At 56.0% G+C, this 21,439-nt stretch overlaps 1 protein-coding gene across 4 annotated transcripts in view; it reads left to right on the forward strand.

The window, feature by feature from the left end:
• The window catches only part of LOC102047716 (receptor-type tyrosine-protein phosphatase V-like), a 41,006-nt gene that overhangs the window by 8,253 nt on the left and 11,314 nt on the right, over positions 1–21,439 (forward strand). For 2 of the 4 annotated variants that reach the window (XM_014286653.3, XM_027816763.2), the window contains 23 exons: positions 1,625–1,891; positions 2,888–3,157; positions 3,694–3,960; positions 5,426–5,698; positions 6,342–6,602; positions 7,171–7,443; positions 7,913–8,182; positions 8,702–8,971; positions 9,432–9,704; positions 10,001–10,273; positions 10,727–10,996; positions 11,382–11,654; positions 12,473–12,745; positions 13,276–13,548; positions 14,426–14,695; positions 15,176–15,457; positions 15,701–15,835; positions 15,941–16,151; positions 18,715–18,782; positions 18,955–19,081; positions 19,428–19,475; positions 19,911–20,004; positions 20,888–20,978. In XM_014286653.3, coding sequence (XP_014142128.2) covers positions 1,625–1,891; positions 2,888–3,157; positions 3,694–3,960; positions 5,426–5,698; positions 6,342–6,602; positions 7,171–7,443; positions 7,913–8,182; positions 8,702–8,971; positions 9,432–9,704; positions 10,001–10,273; positions 10,727–10,996; positions 11,382–11,654; positions 12,473–12,745; positions 13,276–13,548; positions 14,426–14,695; positions 15,176–15,457; positions 15,701–15,835; positions 15,941–16,151; positions 18,715–18,782; positions 18,955–19,081; positions 19,428–19,475; positions 19,911–20,004; positions 20,888–20,978 — 5,112 coding nt within the window. Of the gene's footprint in view, positions 1–116; positions 1,268–1,624; positions 1,892–2,887; positions 3,158–3,693; positions 3,961–5,425; positions 5,699–6,341; positions 6,603–7,170; positions 7,444–7,912; positions 8,183–8,701; positions 8,972–9,431; positions 9,705–10,000; positions 10,274–10,726; positions 10,997–11,381; positions 11,655–12,472; positions 12,746–13,275; positions 13,549–14,425; positions 14,696–15,175; positions 15,458–15,700; positions 15,836–15,940; positions 16,152–18,714; positions 18,783–18,954; positions 19,082–19,427; positions 19,476–19,910; positions 20,005–20,887; positions 20,979–21,439 lie in introns of those variants that run through there. The other 2 variants (XM_055728251.1, XM_027816765.2) reach the window with 2 other exon arrangements.

Genomic DNA, 21,439 nt, shown 5'->3' on the forward strand with positions numbered 1-21,439 from the left:
TCACGCAGGGCACAATCCTGCTGGCTGTCCTCAGGAGGACATTAGCCATGCCCTGTACTCCGCAAGCTGCTGCAGCTGGGTCTCTGCATCTTGGGACGGCAAAGGGAGCCCAAGGCAGCTCGTCCAGGTGTAGGCACCTGATCCGTGGACACCCAGCTACATTCAGATAACCGTTCCTGAGCAGTCTGTTCATAAATCTGCACTTGAACTGCTCAGGGATGGCACTGAGAAGGCCTTTCCCAGGAGGACTACATGCTCTCCTTTTGTGTCCATCTAACTTCTCCAATTCCCTTTGCTCTCATCTGCTGAGTGAAGCTCTCAGCGTGGCAGCAGGCTCCAAACAACAGCACTGCATGAAACAACTTGCATGTAAAAAACCCCCCCCAAACTATCCAGCTTTGTGGGAAGGCCACACACAACGCCTGAGCAGTCCCAAAGGTGCCCATTCCCCAGGGCTCACCTCACACTGCTCCTCTTTTGCTGTGTAAAGGCAGCCCCCTGGGCAGACCTCTGGGGCAATAGCCGTGCTTGTTTAAAACTTTCTTGCCGTGCTAGATCACATGTAAGCCTGTTGCACATCATAAATTTTAAGTGCTAATTATTACATAAATGTCTTATTAGCACTAGAGTTGTTCTGGTGTTTTCCAAATGCTGAAAGCAATAGAGAGCTCATGGTTCACGGGATGGGGAGTGCGTGGCCATCCGCTGGTGGAGGCATGGGGAGGCAGAGATGGAGCCTGCAAGGGTCATGTTGCCAGCTTGGTCCCAACAGACAGGCTCTGTCTGGCTCCTGTTTGTGTAGGTGGTTCCTGAGCAACTCCAAGGGCAGAGATTCAATAGCAGTTTTGGCCGCTGACCCACCAATTAGGCCAAGCCTTGTAGGCCACTTCCTTGTCCCCAGACAGTCCATCTGGATGGCAGAGCACCAGCCCTGTAGCCACAGCGTGCTGAACTTGCACGGTCAAGGCAGAGACGCACCACAGCAGGGGGCTGTGCAAATCTGGCCCCACATTTCCTCCACGTATGCAGTGCCCTGTTCTTCCCATGTCATCTCTGTGCTGGGCAGGACAGTGGCAACTCGGTGCCTGGATCCCTCCAAAGCAGCCTTTACCCTCTCCTCTGTCAGAGACCACACAGAGACTATTGCAGGGAGTGTAACAGCCCCACTGCCATATCCATCCTGCTTCCTCACTGGCCATTGTCTTTCTTCTGCAAGGTGGACCCAGAGCCCTTCAACATTTTTGGGGGGCTCAAACCAGCCAAGGTGGTAAGTGATGCATTATACCCAGCCAAGGCAACTTTTCTGCCATGAACCAGAGCTGTCTGGACAAAGCATGTGGTTGCCTGAAGCCTTCTAGTCTTTCTCCAATGGAACAGATGCTCCATGCTTAGGAGCATCTCTTTCATGACCACATGCCTTTGACTCCAGTCCATGAGGGTTTCTGAACCTTCTTGTGTTTTCCAAAGGTTATTCAGAGCCCTTGGGGTTGCGCCTGGCTGAAGGGGGGCAGTGTCCATGGTGGTGGCCTGTGCCAGGGTGGGTGGGCTGGGGAGCCTGGCCCTGCAGGCTGGACACTGGCAGCACCACAGCTCCCTGCTGAAGGTTTTGGCGTTGCCTCTGCAGGAACTCTCCTGAACCTCAGCGTGAGTGACCACAGCCGGTCAGGCTCCCTCCTTCTGTCCTGGGATGAGCCAGAGGGGGGTGCCGAGGGATATTTGCTCGCCCTCTCCTCCCTGGGATCAGGCACGCTGCTGCAGAATGGATCGGCTGGACCCAACATCACCAGCTTCTGGTTCCACGGGCTGACCCCTGGCATGTGCTACAAGATTGAGGTGACAGCCATGTTTGCCTGCATGGAGACCACCAGCCAGACAGTCACAGCACAGACAAGTAAGGGGTTCCCCAGTAACTGCAGAGTCAAAGGGTCTCAGTCTTCCTACCAGTGATTGTTACACTGCTTTGGATAGTGTGAAGTACAGGTCTGTGTGGACTCCCATGCATTCATGGGGAGGTCAGGTTTTTCTTTGCTTCCATGAGGATTAGGGTCCTCCCCTCATCCCCCAAGCCCCAAGGATCTTTCTCTCATCCATGTGGAGGGATCTTGCATGGGCAGTGTTCACACTATATGTTCTGGAATAATATAGCTAATGATGGACCATCCTATGATATGGACTGCAGAGAGCTGAGGGGTGGAAAATGTTATGCCTGGAGGTGCAGAAAGAGCTACAAAGAAGTAGTATCTGCTTCATGATTTTGGCACATCTCTGCCAATCACTGGCTCACCCACCGAGCCTTGCTCTGTGCCCTCCCTAGCTGATGCCAAGGATTGGGGGAAGGGGGCAGGGCTGGTGAGTCCACAGCTCAGGTGAGGATGGAAGCCTTTACCTGCATCGCCACAGAAGATCCTTGAGTAAATCAGTGCATGTGAAGGTGGAAAACCTAGAAAAGGAGAGTAGAGTTGGAGGGAGGGGGTTGACCAGCAAAAGAAATGGTGTCAGGCAGCAGTGGTGGCTGCAGGGAGCAGGGGCTGGTGCTCACAGGAAGGCAGGAGCAGAGGACCTGGCAGCAAGTGAACTCACAGGTAAGTGCTGATGGCTTTGCCTTTCTCAGCACACACCTGGTGTGCTGTCCCTGATCAAGCCTTCCTGCCCAGTTCAGAGTGACTGTGCAGAGGTTCCAAAGGGGTTGGTGCAGCCCACACAACCCATGGGAGATTGGTGACTTGTTAGGGAGGTGATGGGGCCATGCTTGGGGGACTGAGTCCTGTGGAGCTGGCTGGCAGGACCTGACCAGGTGAAGGCACTGTCCCACCAGCCCTTGAGCAGCCTAGCAGGTCAGGCATCGCCAGACAACTAGCCAACGCTGTCTGTGCCATGTCCAATGCAGGTCCTTCACCTGTCCACAACCTGAGCCTGAGCAGCAGCGGGAGCTCCGAGGTGCTTCGTGCCTCCTGGGCACATGCCCGCGGGCAGCGAGATGGCTACCACCTTGCCCTCTACCACAGCGACTCCCAGGCGCTTGTGAGAAATGTGTCCATCCTGCCAAACACTTCCATGTTCCTGTTTGACGGGTTGCTGGCTGGCAGCGAGTATGCCTTGAAGGTCAGCACGCTGGCTGGATCCAGCCAGGCGAGCACCAGTATCCACCAGTGGACAGGTAGGGAGCGATGGGTGTGCCTGCCCAGGAGGGAAGGGGTGGGAGAATGGGTTTGGCAGGAGGCATGCAGCACCCTTGCGCTGGGCTGGCAGAGAAGGGGAGGTCTCCTTCAGGGCTGTGGTGGAGAGTTTGTGTTGATGGGGAGCAGCTGGGAGTTTTTCACGACCCTGCTGTAAGCCCAGTGTGCCGGGCTGGGGGCAAAACCTTGCGCCTCGGTCCTGCCCTGAGGGATCAGCAGCTTGGGTTTGTGTCCTCTGTGTCCCTGTGGAAGAAGGGCAATCCGGGGATCCTGACAAAAGATCTTGGGTGGTGGGAGCTGCATTACCAAGCTGCCAGCCCCTCTGCCCTGCAGCCTGAAAGAGCGTGACAGTATGGAGGGGCCTTAAGAGCCCCTCAGCCTGCCTGGGAAGGGATGTGGAAGATACATCCCTTGGCAAGGGAGCAGCTGTGGCCATAGGAGACCCTGGGGAGAGAGAAGGGTCCAGGGAGCCCCAACCCTGGTGCTGAACCTTGCTGCCTCCTGCTTCTCCCCTCAGCTCCCTCCATCCCCACCCAGCTGAGGCTCAGCCCGGGCTCCAGCACCAGCCTCGTCGCCTCCTGGGCAGGTGCTGCGGGAGCCGCCTGGCTGCACCTTGTGCTCCGCAACCTCCTCACCCAGACGGTGACCACAACCCTGTCAGCCAGGAGGGGCCTCACCAGCTACACCTTCCAGCATCTCCACCCCGGCACCCCGTACTGGCTGGGGCTGAGTGTCACGGCTGGGTCCTACACTGTGGTGGGGCCCAATGCCACCGCTTGGACATGTGAGTATGATGGCCAGGGGTGGGGGAGGACCTCGGTGACTTGGTTTTCTCCCTGCCTCTGGTCCAGCCTCTGAATCCAGAGGCCTCCTGCCAGACCCCTGGGTCCAGAGTGCAATTCTGGTGCTTGGACCTGGCCAAAAGCTGCTCCAGGACCCAGCTCTGGGGCACTGAGATAGCAGGGCCAGTGAGTCACCATGGCAGGTGAATTCCCAGTGCCAGCCTGCTTCTCCTTCAGATGCACTGGGATCAGCCTCTCCCTGAGGAGGAGGCAGGAGGGGCAGCAGATCCCACTAGTGTTCGGTGCAGCTGGAGCCAGGCTGTCATGTGCCTCAGGGCTGTCCAAGGGCAGCAGAGAAAACAGGGGGCAAGGCAATAGTGGTTCAGCTGGTTTGAACTGGAAGTTTCTGGAGGGAAATGGGTGTTTGGTCCTCTTTGATTGTTATCAAGAGTATATTTTGGTAGCACCTGATAACCTCATCCTGGTGGATGTCCCTAATGTGCCAGGTGCTGTGCAAACACAGCCAAGGAAGCCAGCCTCTGGCAGGTGAAGAAACTGAGGGTAGTCCTCCCAGACCCCAGCTAGCTGCACCATTCAACCCAGCGTCCTCCACCTCCTGGCTCAAGCTGACAAGAGCCGTGAGAGACTGTGACTTCCACCACTGCAGCCCTGGTTTGCTGCTGACACCATGCCACAGCACTGCAAACAGGCCTGTCCCTGGACTTGCTCTCCCAGATGTTACCAGGAAAACCAGAGGGGAAATGGAGAGGCCAAGCCTGGCCTCCTGGAGAGAGCAAGGCTCATGCCGAACGCCAGGAAAGTGTTGGCCCTCTGTAGTGAGGAGCAACAAATTGTGGAGGTGCCAAGCTGCAAACTCTGAGCTGTTGTGGCCAGTGACTCATCCTGGCATATGCTGGAAGGTCAGGCGTGTGCTGGAAGGACCTGGGTGCCACCAGATGACAAGTCTCCAGCTCTCTTCTGCTCTACCTGCCAGTCTGGGAAGCTGGAGCCTGCTCACTGCTGACTGCAGCTGGGATTTTGGAAGACATCCACAGCCCCAGTTCATTTGTTTCTGCTATGAAGTGAATGACTTGATCCCTGCTGTTGCTGGCTGCAGCTCTGACCTACCCAACTGAGCAAAAGTCCCCAGTGCCAGATGTATGAGCCAGGGGCGTCCATCCAGGAGTCTGGTCCAGGCCACGTCCTGGGAATATCAGCAAGTTCGTGACAGGACACGAATGGAGAGGAGGGGGACTTTTAGGAATTTCCGAGCTGGGCTGCCAGCTTTGTCTGAGTTTTGCTAGACCAGGAATGGTTGTGCTAGGGAGTAGAGACAGCATGCTCCAAAAGGACGTCTTAAAGCTGGATGTAACCCTGCAGATAAGCAAGGAACAAGGGTCAGGGGTGTATGAGGTCCAGAGCACCTCATAATCCTGATGCACACAATCCCATTCCCTTCCCTTCCAGACCCCCTGAGCCCTGGCAATGTGACCCTAAGCAGTGCAGAGGAGCAGAGCTCCTTGCAGGCTCACTGGAGCACCCCAGCAGGAGGGAGGGACTTCTACCTGGTGACGCTGCAGGAGGGAGAGGATGGTGCTCCAACGAGGAACATCTCTGTCAGCGGCGACAATGGTCATGTCACCTTCCACGGGCTGAGCCCCGGAAAGCAATACTCTGTCCAGGTGATGGCGGTGGCTGGGCCTTACCGGGCATCAGCCCGCAGCACAACAGCCTGGACACGTAAGCAGAAAGCCCCAGCATGTCCTTTGGAGGCCGTTTCTGCTGCCTGATGGAGGCGCTGATGCCTGGAGGGAGGCTGGTGGGATGGGGAGGGGGATTGCGGCAGGGGCAGAGATGGGGCTGTGCAGCACAGTGGTACCAGGTCTCAAGAGTAAGCTGTGGGTCAGAGCGGCAAAATCTGCTGCCTCGTAGTTCCCTGTGATGAAGGACTTGGAGGTCCTTGATGGACTTGTGCCAGGTAGTGTCAGGCACAAACCAAAACTAGATCCTACGCAGTAACCTTTGGGCTCAGAGTTCGGCAGGCTTCGAGCCAGCTGCCCCTCCCTGTGCTCACAGCAGCTGGTTTGGTGAGTAGTGAAGTGCCACTGGTGCCCCCCGAGCAGCATCTTCCTGTGCCCGGGCCCTCCTGGGTGACTCGTGGAGCCATGGTTGGTGCTGCTGCCCTGGGAAGGAAGGACTGGAGCCTTAAGCAGCACGGGGGGGCACTCCTTCAGCCCCTGGTGCCTAGAGCAATAAAAGGCTCTCGGTGCTGGCTGCCCCTGTTCGGCGGGGGGAATGCTGCAGAGTGTCCAGAGAGCAATCTGGCTGCCTGATGCACTGCCACATGCAGTGATGTGCAGTATCCCGTCCTTGTCCCTTGCAGAGCCACTAGCACCATCTGGTGTGAGTCTGTCCAGCCAGGGGAGCTCCTCCAGCCTACTGGCCAGCTGGGAGGAGGCAACGGGAGAGGGCTACATGCTGGCACTCAGCCCGGTGGAGCACACCATGAGGAACAGCTCGCTGCTCAAAGGTGTCATGAACTTCACCTACGAGGGCCTCCGCCCTGGGACCCTCTACGCCTTTGAGGTCAGCACCGTGGCTGGCCCCTACACATCCTCACCCCGGCGCATCACCAACTGGACATGTGAGTGCCACAGCCCTCACTGCAGCCAGCTCTGGGGTTCCCACTGGATTTTGCCCTTCCCTGCAATGTCGTTTCTCAAGCCATGTGATAGCATGGGTCTTCTGCAGCTTCATGCAATAAAAGGGCAAAAGGCTCAGGAGGAAAGCAGAAGTGCTGCTGCACGTGTCTGACCCAGGTCTGTATCCCAGTCACCCAGCACAAGTGTCAGCAGAGCCCAGTGGCATCCTCCTCCTCCTCCCTCGGGCTGGCCTGCTGTGGCACTGACTGGGCTGCACCCACCCTAAACAGCCTCTCCACAGCCCTGGTCCAGACCATCCCACCCACCACCTCCTGCAGCACCAGAGCAGCCCTCTCACCATGTCAGCCTGAATTCTTGTGCTGGCCCAGTCCCTGCCAAACTGGTGTGTGGGTGTCAGCAGGGGGGATGCTGGCCAGCTCAGACCCCACGGGCGGCCAGATGGGGGTCTTCCCAGAGAAGGGACTTGAGCCCCAGCACATTTGGGGTTGTACTTCTGCCAGGTGACTCCAGTCCGGGTGCAGCTGTGACTCTAGACTTTTCCTGTCCTAGATCCTTTGCCTCCAGAGCAGCTGACCCTCAGCAACCAGGGCCGCAGCACCTCTCTGCAAGCCTCCTGGAAAGCAGCTCCTTCTGGCAGCACCGGCTACACAGGCACCCTCTGGGAAACCAGGTCCCGTGAGTGGGTCAGGAACTTGACCGTGGTGAACAACTGGACGAATGTTACCTTTGAGGGCCTGGTCCCTGGGCGTCAGTATACACTGGAGATGGCTGCTATGGCTGGACCTTACAGATCCCCTGTGCGATCAGCCACAGACTGGACATGTGAGTGTGATACCTCCACCTCAATCCTACTGCAAATGGCAACCATGGCCTGCCAATGAGAGCAGAAAGCTCATGGCATGGAATAAAGGCAAAGTGTGGACCACGTATGGAGAGGCAGGGGAACCAGGGCCAGGGATGCATAGACAGACAAGGAGTGGAAGGACAGCCAGAGCCACATTCAGCCAGGTTGGAAGTAAAGGGGTCTTCTGTGCAGGAGAAACCCAACAATGAACAGAAAATGCTTCCAAGTGTCACCCAGTGGGAAAGGTGGGGAACCGCTTCCGTGTTTGTTGCGGAGCAGAAGCTCAGGCTGTTCTGGGGTTCGGTATGCCGGGGCTGGTGTCTGACCTGAGCCCACCAGGGGCAGGCGGCAGAGGTGCCCAGGATGAGCGTGTTCAAGCCCACGCTCCGCACCATGGCAGCAGCACCACAACTGCTTCTCACTGCCTGGATGTCTCTTCTCTCTCAGACCCCCTGGCTCCGGCCGGCGTGACCCTGACCAACACCCGACGCCCACTGGGACTCTCTGCCTTCTGGGACAAGGGTGCTGGCGATGTGGACCAGTTCCACCTCCAGCTCTACAGCAAGAGCCATCCAGTGCAGAGGAACATCTCAGTGGGGCCAAACACCAACAACTTCACATTCCTGGGGCTGTCCCCTGGCATTCAGTACTTCCTGAAGGTGACCGTCCTTGCTGGCCCGTACAGATCCTCGTCACACTTTGCCACTGAGTGGACATGTGAGTGAGAAGTGTCCTCAGCCTTCTGCAAGACTGGCAGTGGCAGGGACGTGTCTGAGCGGAGGGAGGGCTCCGGTGAGACCTGCATGCTCCCTGCCCCTGGGAATCGGAGCACGTGTCATGGGTTAGGTGCTGTGTGCTGGCTTCTGGGCCCCAAAAGACCCTTTTCCTCAGCTCAGGCTTTCCCCAGTCAAGCTGAACCTTTTGCCTAAACCACTCATGATCTCAAGGCCAGCCTGGGCCTGGTGGGAGAGGGATGTGAGAGAGGAAGCACAAAGACCCCTATGAGCTTGCTGCTCCCTGGCCATGGAGCATAGCAGCCCACTGGGGAGCTGAGTGCTCTCTTCTCAGTAAAGCACCTGGGGACATGCGCGGGCAGCTTCCCCCAGGACAACAGTGGAGCTGGCAGCCTGCTGCCACTGCTTCTCCTTTAGGTCTGTGCAGAGGCCAGGCTGCGTCCTGGCTTCCCCACATGCTTTCCTCCACCATCTCATGGATCTCCATGCTGTTTCCCCCTAGATCCACTGTCTCTGGCTAACGTGAGTGTACAGCCTGGCCAGAGACCCCAGGACCTACATGTCAGCTGGGTGGAGTCAGGCGGTGGCAGAGAGCACTTGGTACAGCTCTCGGTGGCTGAGTCCCTGTCCATCATCAGGAATGTGTCTGTCCCCCGTGGAGTCACCCAGCTTGACCTGGAGGGGCTAGTGCCAGGCTCCCGGTACCGCATGGAGATCATTACTCAGGCTGGGCCTCATCGCACCTCCTCTCAGACTGCCATCGCCTACACTGGTAGGAACGCAGCTCCTCTGCACCCATACCCATCTCTGGTACCCAGCCTGGCTCTTGACCTGGAGAGGGGCTCAGGACCAAGAGAGGGGTCCCAGGGCTGCTCTTGCAGCAGAGCTCTGTGGCCATGTCCCTGCAACCCCACTGGTGCCTGTCTCCTGCTCAAGATGCTGGCTCTCTCGTTGGGACCCTCACTCATCCTGAGCCCAGCAGCTGAGTGGTGCATGCTGTGAGCCTGCCCCAGCGCTTTGGGGCAAGGCAGTCTCAAGCTGTGGTGGTGATGTACCTTTTCCACCTGGGACACAGGGAGCAGCTTTTATCTGGGAGCAATCCACTGCTTCCAGCAGTCTTTAGACAGCATGTTAAATACTCACAGTCCTGCAGCTCCGAGCTTCATTCTCAAACTAGAGTCAGCCCTGAGCACCCCAGATTTGTCTCCTGTAATGCTGTTTTTCTCCCGCAGTCCCACTACCTCCTCTTTCCCTGTTGGCAAGCCCTGTCAGCACTGCCTGGGCTCTGGCTGTGCACTGGGAGACCCCTCCAGGGCAGAGAGATGGGTACCTGCTCAGCATGCATGAGGAGGGCTCTTCTGCACCAGCAAGGAAGCTGGAAGCAGGGAAGGACAGCACCAATGTCACCCTGGCACAGCTGGAACCGGGAACTTGCTACCTTATTGGTATCTGGGCAGTAGCTGGACCCTACCGTTCCCTCCCCAGGAGCGTCACTGGCTGCACAGGTGAGCATCCATACCATCCATGGGTGATTTGGGTCGGAGCACTGCAAGGGGCTCCAGAAGAGGATGGAGATCTCCTCAGGGAGAGGAGAGGAGGGCGCCCTGGCCTGGTTCCCAGTGATGCTGGCCTGCAGCCATCTCCTGCCTCTTGCAGCCACCTTGTACCATATGGGCACAGAGCCCTTGCTGACCAGTTGCTGCTGGCTGCCTGGGGAATGCAAATGTCCTCCCTGGAAACAGTTGCGTGTTCAGAACTGGATATTTTTATCTCTGATTCACATGTCTTTCTTTCCTCACAGTTCCTGCTGCACCAACAAACCTGAGCCTTACCAACCCAGGCAGCTCCTCAGAGCTTTACATGTGCTGGAACAAGCCCCCTGGCAGGAGGGACCACTACCGCGTTGTTCTGTATAGCCTCAGCACTCAGAGCAAGAATCGAGTCCAGACCTTGAGTCCAGATGCCCAAAACGTCACCTGGATGCACTTGGAGGCAGGCAGCAGGTTTGCTGTGCAGGTGACTGCTGTGAAAGGCTCGCTTGAAGCTTCCTCCACCAACGTCACCCAATGGACATGTGAGTCTGATGGGCTGGGTTTGACACAGCACTCCACTGTGCCCCAGAGCCTCCATCTGAGCCTTGCAGAGCATCCACCACCACCTTCCCCATCCCAAACCATCTGTGCCCCTAGCTTCCGCACAGTTGTCCCACCTTTCTGCTCATTGTCCTCACTCCTTCCGCAACTAATCCTCACCACCCACCTCAAAGGCTCTGGGTATCTCCCCTGCCATGTGCAGCTGTAAACCCTGGGGCTACTGCATGCAGAGCCACGTGCACTGTCTGCCCATTTTTCCCCATGCTTTTCTCTGGGAGGATCTCTGGTGGCCACCCTGCCCACCACCCAGTGGGAGCTGGGGGCTGGGGTCCAGCACTGCCAGAGCATGAGGAACCACTGGGCAAAGCATAGCTCATAGCTCTGAGCAGCAAGCAGTGGCACGTAGGACTGACTGTCTCCCAGTTGCTTTCCAGACCCCTTGGCCCCTGACAACCTCACCCTGGGCAGCCCCTCTGCCTCCATGCTGCAGGTCTCCTGGGAAGCAATGGGGCGAAGAGCAGAAGGCTACGTGGTGGATGTCTATGACACTGCCTCCAGCGCTCCTGTTGGGCACACGGTGCTGAGTGGGGATGCCAGGAGTCACATCTTCAGGAACCTGAGCCCTGGCAGCCACTACAGCGTGGCAGTGAAGGCCACAGCTGGACCCTTCCATGCCAGCACCCCCAACCTCACCCACTGCACACGTGAGTACGATGCTGTACTTGCAAGCCGGCTGACCTCCACCAGATTGCCCCCTTCCCAGTTCAAATCAGAGGCCGTACTGGTGCAGCCATACCCTGCCTTGCCTTCCTCTCCCATCCATGCAAGCACCCAGTGCTCATGCCCTGCTAGATGCAGCGTGGGGAATCTGTACATGATCCTGTGGCCTGGCCACATGCATCCACATGCATCCACAGGCTTGGGCAGGGCCAAGGAGAAGGCAGCTGCCGGTGAGTCAAGGGCAAAGCCAGCCTTTGGGATCTTGCAGGGCTGACCCACCTCCCGCAGCACAGGCCTGGCAGACTTAGAGCATCTCCTTTCTCTCAGTCCAAATGTGGCTCCTGGCAGTGACCTGTGTTTTGTCCCCAGGCCCGCTGCCCCCGGCTGCTGTGCACTGGCTGAGCACGGGGCACCCTGACAGGCTGAGCGCATCCTGGGGGGCTGCGGCTGGGGGGCGAGATGGCTACACACTGACCCTGTACCACGCACGACTGGGCACTGTGGCAGCTACAGCCTCACTGGGGAGTGACACCCACAACTTCACCTTCACGGACCTGACCCCAGGATATGAGTACTCCCTGGAAGCCAGTGCCACGGCTGGACCATACCAGGCAGCAGCACCCAACATCAGTGGCTGGACACGTGAGTGCCTGGAGGAGTGTCCCCTGCAGAGGGGTGGGAGATGTCGCACCCCTGGGCAGTCCTGAGCAAGGCTGGGAGGTTTACAGGGGACCTATTATCTTTGGAGATGTGCACGCACATGCGCAGACTATTACCCTCATGGGCATGTGGATGTTCAACTGTAGACTTACTTGTACAAGTCCAGGCTGATGACATGTAGGGTTGCCCAGCTGTGCCCAGGCGGGGACATCCCTCTGCCTGTGCTGCCCCATCTCCCTTCGTACAGGAGCACTCGTGCTCTCACTGAGTCTCCTCCAGCAGGTGGAAACCACGTTACCGTAACGGTTTGTGAAATGAATCAGTGTAGTACAAGAGGCTAATCCCAGTCCTCCCAGGAGAACAGGCTGCCTTATCGGTTCCTGATGGAGATTGACTAGTCCATCCATGGAGATGGGAGATGGACTAGTCCAGCACTTCTCCCCACCCAGAAAGACTTCAGGCCAGAGTATAGATGCTGTGCCAGCCCTGCCCAGGCAGCTGCGCACCAGCGGGGTGCTGGAGGATGCATGTGCAAGCAGCGGTAGCAAAGGTGCTCCAGTGGGGCTGCGGAGATGAGGGTGACCTGTGTGAAGGAGGGTAGGCAAGTAAGGGGCCACAAAGGGTGAGCAGCATTAAAGGTGGGGTGAGATGGGGGTGGAAATGAGAAAATGAGTGTGCTAGGGGGGATCTGGGAGTTCCAGCCCTCAGGGAGCATCTGTCCTGCTGGACAGTGCCCATCAAGTGTCTCTTTCCTTCTGCATGGTCTCCAATCCCTAATATCAGGTCTGATGACTCCCCAGGCCCGCTGCCCCCAGCCACCGTGCGCTTGCTGAGCACGGGACACTCCGACAGGCTGAGCGCATCCTGGGGAGCTGCAGCTGGGGGCCGAGACGGCTACACACTGACCCTGTACCACGCACGACTGGGCACCGTGGCAGCTACAGCCTCACTGGGGAGTGACACCCACAACTTCACCTTCATGGGACTCGCCCCAGGAAGCAAGTATATGCTGGAGGTGGTGTCCATGGCTGGGTCCTACAAGACACCTGTGGCGAATGTCAGCAACTGGACGTGTGAGTACCCTGTTTTGAGTGTGGTGTGTGCCTTGCTGGGCAGTTATGAAAGCTCATGGCAAAGGATGCAGCCCTGCTGCCCATCATGGCAAACCTCAAGCCCTGCCTGAACCCAAGGGCACATCAGTGGCATGGCACTGAGCAGGGCTCTGCCCACCCCCACCATCGGTTCCACCAGCCTGCATTAGGCCAGCTGAAGCTCCAGGGGCTGTGCTTCAGAGGAGAGGCACGGAGGAGGGAGCAGCAGACGGAGCATTCACCTTGTCTCCCCTCTGGCTGGCTGGGTGCTCCCTCCTCACCCATCTCAGGGTGTCTCGCTCCAGCTGGGACGGGGCTGTGTCTGCTCAGAGCTGCCCAGCGTGAAGCTTGCATTAGCTGCTTTTAGCTGCCTCCAGGCTGGTGGATGCAGCCATTCAATTGAGATGAAGTGCCCTGTCCTATACGGTGCCTCCTTTCTGATGGCGCTGCCAAGATACCCAGGCAGTGTCCTCAGACCCTTCACCGACATGTCTCCCATCCTGTCTCTCCAGACCCGCTGGCACCCCGTAATGTGTACATGACAAACCAGGGGTATCCCAACAGGCTGAGTGCATCCTGGCAAGCTGAACCCCAAGGACAAGACAGTTACAGGCTTCTTCTGTATCACTCGGGATCAGGTATTGTGGCAGCCAATGTATCTGTTGGGAAAGGCACCAGCAAGTTCACCTTTTCTGGCCTGGCTCCAGGACACAAATACCTGCTGGAAGTGGCAGCTGTGGCAGGGCCTTACACAGCCGCTGCAGGAAACATCAGCGACTGGACAAGTGAGTGGCAAGAGCTGGAGGTCCTTGCACCATGCATGAAGCTCAGCCTTCCCCAGCTGGGTGGGCTCGGCACCGGTGGTGGGAGGGGGCAGGGACACAGCTAGGGCTGCTGCCTGGAAGCTGTAGGTACCACTCTAGCAATGGGATTGTGGGCTATGCAAGCCCCCAGCGGAGGGGAGAGCAGGGCAATGCTGCTGCCCATAGGACAGTCTGGCAGCCATGGCTGCTGTTTCAGGAGGCAGACCGTCAGCTCGTGGCCCCACTGGTCACACAAGCTAGTTCCTCCAGACATGAGTGACTAAACAAGAGCAAGGGATCTCATAGCAGTAGTGCTGCTCTGATAGGACACCCACAGCCTGGGAGATCACAAGGCCTTACAGCCAGGGGGAGGACACCCCACCATCCCTGCTGCTTTTCTCCCAGGCACTCAGAAAATTCCTGGCATGGGGGATAAGGGGAGACTGGGATATATTTTTTTTAAGGAATGTGGAAATTGCAGATAAGCACAATAAGCCTTTTCATGTGCTTGTCCCCACAGTCCCTGCACTTTGCTTGGGGAATCTAGAGATCTCTGCTCCCACACTCAGCCAGCCCCTGGCAGGGTGCTGGGAGTCATGTGCAGAGCCCTTCAGGCAGGTCTCTAATGCAGCTTGCTAATTAGCAGGGGGAAGAACCCATCTCCTCATGCTCTTCACCCTGCATGTTCTCCAGCTGTCATTTAAAGGTCATTTCTGTTAGTGGGACCCAGCAGCTGCATAAATGTTACCACTGAACATATGAAGTTTCCTTGCATATTACCCATCTTCTATTTGTATCTCTAGGATGGAAGAGAGTACATGCATGCCAGTAACTCTCCCCGGTGTGGTTTTCATTGTAGCCCCCTCAGTTCCCAAAAATCTCTCTGCGGTGGCTGAAGGGAACAACACGATGCTCGTCTCCTGGGGCAGCATCTCTGGACAGCAGGACGACTGCCAGCTGTGGCTGCGGGATCCCAGGAACAGCACGCTGCCCTGGCGACATGCCCTCGGCAGAGGGCAAGTCCAGCACCTCCTGCAGGGGCTGATCCCAGGGAGGAACTACTCTGTCTCCTTGAGCTGTGTGGCTGGGCCCTACTGGAGCAGCACCAAACCCTTGGCAGTGCCGATGGGTGGGTATACACTGCCGTGGGGATGGGGGAGTGCAGGCTGGAAGGGAGAGAAATGCCTGGGTGGCCTCAAGACTGGCTCAGCCCTTGGGTGTCAACAGAAACATGGGAAGTCTTCATGGTAGGAGAGAAGGAAAGCCAGCAAGGTGACCCTCTGGTAGCCATCAGCTCCCTAAGCTAGCTCCATCACAGAGATTTCCCATCACCTTGTGGCCTGGCTACCTGTGAAGCAAAGTGGACTCTGCAAAGATCTCCAGTGGTCTGCCTCTCCTGTAAGACATCCGCTCAGGTCCTTATCCATTCACTTTGTCCTGTGGCCCTTGGCACAGAAGGCTTCCAGGTCACAGGTGTCTAGCTCAGCTCCTCTCTCATTGACCTAGGGGGACACAGTAGAGGACCATACTGGCTCTGAGCCGATGCATGGGCTGAGGGTGGGATTTCTCTGATCCAGTAAGTTCAGAACCTGCTGTATCTCCTTCGCAGAGCCAAACCCAGTGCAGGATGTGCAATGCCTACCAGAGTCAAGGAGCCTTTACTTAAACTGGACCAGCTCTCCTGGAGATGTGGAGGTTTATGAGGTGGTGACAGAGAGACTCTCTGATGATGGTCCTCCCACCTCCAAGTATGTCATGAGCATCCCTAAAAGCGAGGCCAGTCTGGAGGGGCTGTGGCCAAACTCCTCCTACCGAATTGTTGTGAGCACAGTGGGCACGAACACAATGAGAAGCCAGGCTGTGACTCTGCTCTGCAACACAACAGTGGAGGGTGAGGCCCTTTCTTTCCTACAGTCTTGCCACAGACCCCAGGAGAAGACACCCAGTGTTGCTAATAAGTCATGGGGACTCCTTCAGGTGCCTGTGAGCCCCATGTGGTCCTGCACTGAACTGTAGTGTGTCAGGGCTCTGGCCAGTGACACTGGGACCAGTCACAGGTTGAGCAATGTGTGGTGGGTCTGTGGGAGCAGGGACACACTAACATGTTGGCTGTGCTTGCTGGTTCCTCTTCTAGCCCTGCCTCCACCCCTGCGAGCAGATATCTTCCAGGTGGAGGGCAGCTCCACAGTTGTCATTCCATCTGACCTGTTCAGCGAGGAGAATGGCCAGATTGAGTATTACGGTGTCGTTGCTACCACTAATGATTCACGTAAGTGCCCTGCGCGTCCCAATCTGCAGTAGCTCCCTGGAGGGCAGCAGGTCCCCTGGACATCACTTTGGGACTACCACTGTCACCTTGTACATTCCCCTTCAGTGCTGAGGCCCACCCAGGACATCATGTCCAGCACATGGTATGACCACTATTATGGGACAGAGGACTCCTACCTGGCTGTGCTAATCCCCAATCCCTTCCATCTGAGCCCCAGGAGCTCCCCAGAAACCTGGCGAGTGCCAGTGGGAACAGAGGAGTGCGGCCAGTCCAGGGCAACATGCAACGGGAAGCTGAAAGCCAACGAACAGTACAGGTGAGAGACATCAGCATCCCTCTTGAGGGGAAGGGGCTAGAAGAGAAAAGGGACTGCACATGTCCCTGCAAGGTTCCACCAGCTCCCTGGATGTCACCTCACCCTTGTACTTCTTGGACTGCCAGCAGTGGACCCCCAGGGTTGCTCCACCAAGCAGCATTTGAAGGATGCAAGGGCTGATGTACCAGGTAATATTAGATGGTGTAAGAGGCCAAGGAGAGGGAGAGCAGAAGTGAAGGTGAGGCTGATAAGGGCTGTTTGTGTTGCCATTGGAGCTGGGCCATATTGTGATCACAATATTCATGAATTCGGAGTCTTATTTAACAATAAGTAGAATCCAGGAGCATGGATACATGTTCCATGGATGTATACAGCCATATTTTGTTATAGGGCACCTTTGTAATAGTTTGGGATATCTTTATAACAGGTTTTCTATTACAAAGAATCGTATCTTTAGTCAGACCTCTGTTAATTTAGCAGCTTACGATTTCATCAAGCAGGGACTGTATCCCTAGGCATTTCTCTGAAAAAGGGATGCCCCAGAATCTGGAAGGTTGTCCCATTTCAATTTAAAGAAACTTACAGCAAGGATGGCTGATTAGTGGTAGAAGTTGCTGAGAGAGTTGGGAAAAAGAGAAGGAAAGACCATGAGAGAGCTTCACTTTCCCCTATGAGTAAAGCGGGTATTAGATCTGCCCTTAAGTTTTGTGATGAGTGGGATCAAGGTCCCTGGTGTTGGGTTTGGGCCTGCTGGCTCTCATTCCTTTCTTCTTTTCTGCTTTGTTCTCTCTCTTTCTTTTTGCTACATGCAGACTCTGCACTTAAGTGAAGAACTTACATCGATTCTAACAGAGTTGTTTTAAATTTACACATGTTGCCAAACAGGGGCTCTTAACTCAAGCTACGTTTGGGGCAGCACTGGCAGAGAACAGAGGCTGGTGTGCACACTGGGCTGCATCAGGGGAAGGGGAAATACCTGCTTCTCCTGGGAAAAAAACCGGAGTTTCCAGGGAGCCATTCCTTTGGAACCCCCACCTGAGAGTAGGATCACCAAGAACAAACAGCCGTCTGGGCTCTCCCTAGGGACTGCACTGTCACGCCTGGCAGGAGTACTGCACGGCAGTGCCCCCTGTGCCCCCACAGGTGTCCTGAGCCCCGGGCTGGCACCGGAGGGTCTCCAATTGATTCAGGAGGTTTGAGACTGATTGCCCATCAAGCCCATCTGCTCCTCATTGCTAAGGGCACCTGCCTGCCCTGGGCACAGCAGGGCAAGCCTCGCTGCTTGGCCCTGGCAGCCTCACTTGGCCTCTGCTCCTGCCGGAGCAGCTGGAGCAGGACAGCCCGGCCTGTGGGACATCGCTTTGGCTCGGGCAGGTCTGTCAGCAAAACCACACCGGGATACCCCTCCACCCCCCAAATACTGTCCAGGCAGTGTCTCTCCCCTCCCTGCTTCCCAGCTGCCTTTTTCACTCCAACACCGACCTCCCGAAGGGCAGCAGCTGGTTCAGAGCCACCAGTCAGTCCTTAGTCCACCTGCTGTGATTCAAATAACAGGAACTTAACTGGGGACTAGAAGATCCTTTTGCAGGTTTTCACAGCTTGCTTTCCTTTTGGCTGCCCTAAGCTACGTGCATCCTCAGTATGCTGTGCTGCTTTCCCAGTTAATCATCAGTAGTGTAGATACTGCTGACAGCCTGTCTCCTCTGAACAGCCCTTGTTTCCTGTCTTTCAGTGAGTTATTTATCCACCAGCCCTTATTTCTCGTGCCGTGGCACTTGCAGGCTCAGTTTCCAGAGAGGCCTTTGCTCTGGCAGCTGGGTCCAGGGCACTGCTAGAGGGGCCTTACACCAGGCTGTGCAAACTTCTGGCTGCTAAAATCCAAAGCGACGTTTGAAAGCCATAGCTTGCATTTGGGGCACCAGAAGACCAACCCTTCCAAGTTACCTGCACAGAAGGAAGCCAGCTCCGCAGGGAGCTGCAGGGTTTGGCGTGTGCACTGCCAGGAGGAGGATGTAGGGCAGAGCTCCGCAGGGATGAGGATGTGCCAGTCACTTCAGTGTGCGTAAGGAGGGGTCTGGATTGGGGCTCAGCCCACCCAGGTGAGGTGCCCTTGTTTCAAGCAGTTACGCAGGCTCAGGTCTTTTAAGTCTTCCCAATTAATGGGTTGACATGAACTAAGACAGTGACTCAACCCAGCTTGGTTTTCCCTACTTATTGTTGTGTTTCCTTATTTGCATTCTATAAGAAAGCAGAAACTTTTGTCTGCAAATATTTGCAGGCTTGTGTCTGCAAATAAACCTTTAGAGGCCTGTTTCCCATCTGTGCTTTCTGAACATTTTCTTATGTTCTCCCAAGTGCAAAAGACTTGTCGAAGAGGCAGAAAATGGAGGAAAGACCATTGCCACACATCCCCTAAATCCCCACCAGAAAACCAGCTTCTTCCAATACAGCATTTCAAAACAGAGGCAGCTGTCCTGTTCCCTTGGGTCTTCCTGCTGCTGGCTGCATGAGTGCTGTGCTCAGTGCAGATTGCCCCTGATGGCAGGACTCTGCTTTGCCCTAGGTTCAGCATTGCTGCCTTCACCAAATATGACCCAGTAGCCCCTGCAGTGACGTTCACCATGTTCTCAGGTAAGATGGAGAATGCCACCTCCCCTACCTGGCTGTGTCAGTTGGAGGTCATTAACAACAACCTGACAGTGACAAGCCAGAGGGAGATCATAGGCTGTTACAAATATAAATAAATAAACACAGGCATTTACTGACTCTTAATTTTGTCCATTCTGCCTCATTTTTATCCCAGCTGCTGGATCTGGTGCAGATGCAACTCCACTGTCAATGCCAATAATCGCTGGAATCATCACGGGATTTCTCTTGACACTTGTCACTATTTTTGCTTTGGTCTACTGGAAACAGCTTAGAGCAAAGAGGTGAGGATGGGCCATCTCTTACATGTTGGGTGCAGGCTGAGAAACCCAGCCTTCAGTGCCAGGTCAGGAGCAGTGAGAGGGTATAAAAAGACATTTAGGCAAACTAGGACAGCCACTAGTGGAGTTGTGTTTGGCAAGCACAGGGGCGAAGGGCAGGGGCGAGAGAGGGGAGAGGCGAGCTGCCCACATGAAATTGATTCACAGAACCCTACCCGTGCACAAGGCAGTGCGCCTGATGTGAGCTGTCTGCTCCCAAGTGCACCGTGAGCCAGCAGGACACAATACACTCACGGCATCTGTCCCCACACTGCAGGGCAGGGTAACATCTCCCATGCTTTGATTCTAGAACCACTAAGAGCAGCCTGCCTCAGGAAATGGTGACCTACAGCTTGAGGTGAGTGCTGGAGTCTTCCCGCGCTGTGTGTCCCCATTGCAGGTCTGAGAGTCCTTCACCTACTTCCTTTCTCGTGCTTCGACTCTGGAAAAGCCCAGCTCTGTCTCTTCTCCTTCAGTTATTTTTTTAATCTTAGGCTTTCCCATGTTCAGTATTTATTGCCCAGCCCCATTCCAAGCCAATGCATTGTCCATAGCTCCTCTGCAAGGCTTCTGCAGTAGCATTTCATCATCATCTTGAAGTCCCTCCCAATATTTAAACAGTGCTTTGCTGGACTCACGTCCCTGGGCAGTGGCGTGGGCTATAAACCACCCCTGCGTGTGTGCACCTGGCCATTGTGTGTCTCAAGGCTGAGCCATCTCCCGGGCCACCTGGCTGGCCTGCCAGACTTCCCAGTGCTAAGGCAGGTTTTTCTCTGGACTTCTTTTCACGTAGAAACGTGCATCGGCCAATTCCCATACAGAACTTCAAGCAGTACTATGAGATGAAGACAGCAAGTGCTAACTACGCTTTTTTCCAGGAGTTTGAGGTGAGATTGAGACTACTGCTAGCGATAAGAATTTCCTCTCTAGGTAGCTCATGCTGTTGGGTGGCCTGTATGGATTCCTTATCTCCAGGGACAGTAATCCACCCCTCTAGCAATCCAACTGCCATACTAGGCAGTCTTGGAGGCCAAAGATTGGATGAACCAAGTGATCAGGCAATTCCTTCACTCAAAACCTGTTTTGTTCAAGTTCTGGTAGAGACACGTGTTGTCTGTGGCGTGAGGTGAACTAGCACTGTCCATAGCTGCTGGTGGAGAAAGCTAAGGGCCCCAGGCCTAGACTGGAGGTGAAGATGCTGAGTGGTGGTGTGATGAAATCCACCTTCACAGTGTTAGGAAAGAGCCAAAAGGAGGGTCAGGGAGCACCCTCAAAGCTATAGGGGCCAGGCTGCGAAACGCACCTCAGGCTCCCTGCACTGACTCCTGCTGCCAGCACCTGCAGGCTCCGAACTGTCCTGCTGCCAGCCCCTGCGAGGGTCCCGTCAGCAATTTCAGACCCTCCCCAGATCACCCTTCTCTGGCCTGAGTGGGGACAGGGGCAGAAGCAGTACAAGGTATTTCTGGTTTTGCATACAAGATGATTCTGTTTTCTCAGTAGAGTTCTGGTTTCAGAGAAGTTTTTTTTCCTCAGTTCTTCTTGGGTTTGTGTTCTTTTAAATACAAACTGTGCTGTTGGAAAAGGCACTGGGAAAAGCCACCTATGGCTCAGAGCTCAGAGGCCGTGCTGAGGGAGGAACAGAGCGTTCCCTGTGCTGGGGGACTGACCCTCTTTAACCACAGACATTGCTGTTGGCCATGAGCAGGGAGCTGGGTTGGCCAGGAGCTCTCCAGAGAGACGTTTGTGCTCATCTTCTCCCCTGTCCTACAGGAGCTGAAGGAAGTTGGGAAGGAGCAGCCAAAGGTGGAGGCTGAGCTACCAGCAAACGTCTCCAAGAACAGATATCCCCACGTGCTGCCCTGTAAGTGCTGTCTCCCCATGCCTCCCCCCAGCATCTGTGGTGGGAGTTCGTACTGCGGTGCGCAGGGGTGGACTCACCTTGCATCGCTGCAGTGTTCACAGAGCCTGGCTCCTCTCCTGGGAGAAGAAGGAGTCTTTAAATGGCCCTCAGTTTCCCCTTTTCTGCTGGAGACCTTAAGGTCGAGCCAGAGCTGAGCCACCATCCTCCTCAGCTCCTCCAGGAGGCTGCTGGGCAGGTGCTGGGTGAGCCCAGCTCAGGGGTGGGTCCCAGCTGGAGACCATGGGTGTCCCGTGGCTTCTCTGATGAGCCTCATGACACCAGCTCTGCTTTCTTACCCCCTGCCAACCCAGCTGGCAGGCAACGCTCACCTCTGCAGGGAGAAGGTGCAGACCCCCACTGCTGGCTGCGTACACCAAGCTGCTGGGGCTTCTCCCAGTGTGTTACCCAGGTGAAGAGGAGAT

This window comes from Falco cherrug, chromosome 16 (genome assembly GCF_023634085.1).
Source record: "Falco cherrug isolate bFalChe1 chromosome 16, bFalChe1.pri, whole genome shotgun sequence".
NCBI lineage: Eukaryota > Metazoa > Chordata > Aves > Falconiformes > Falconidae > Falco > Falco cherrug.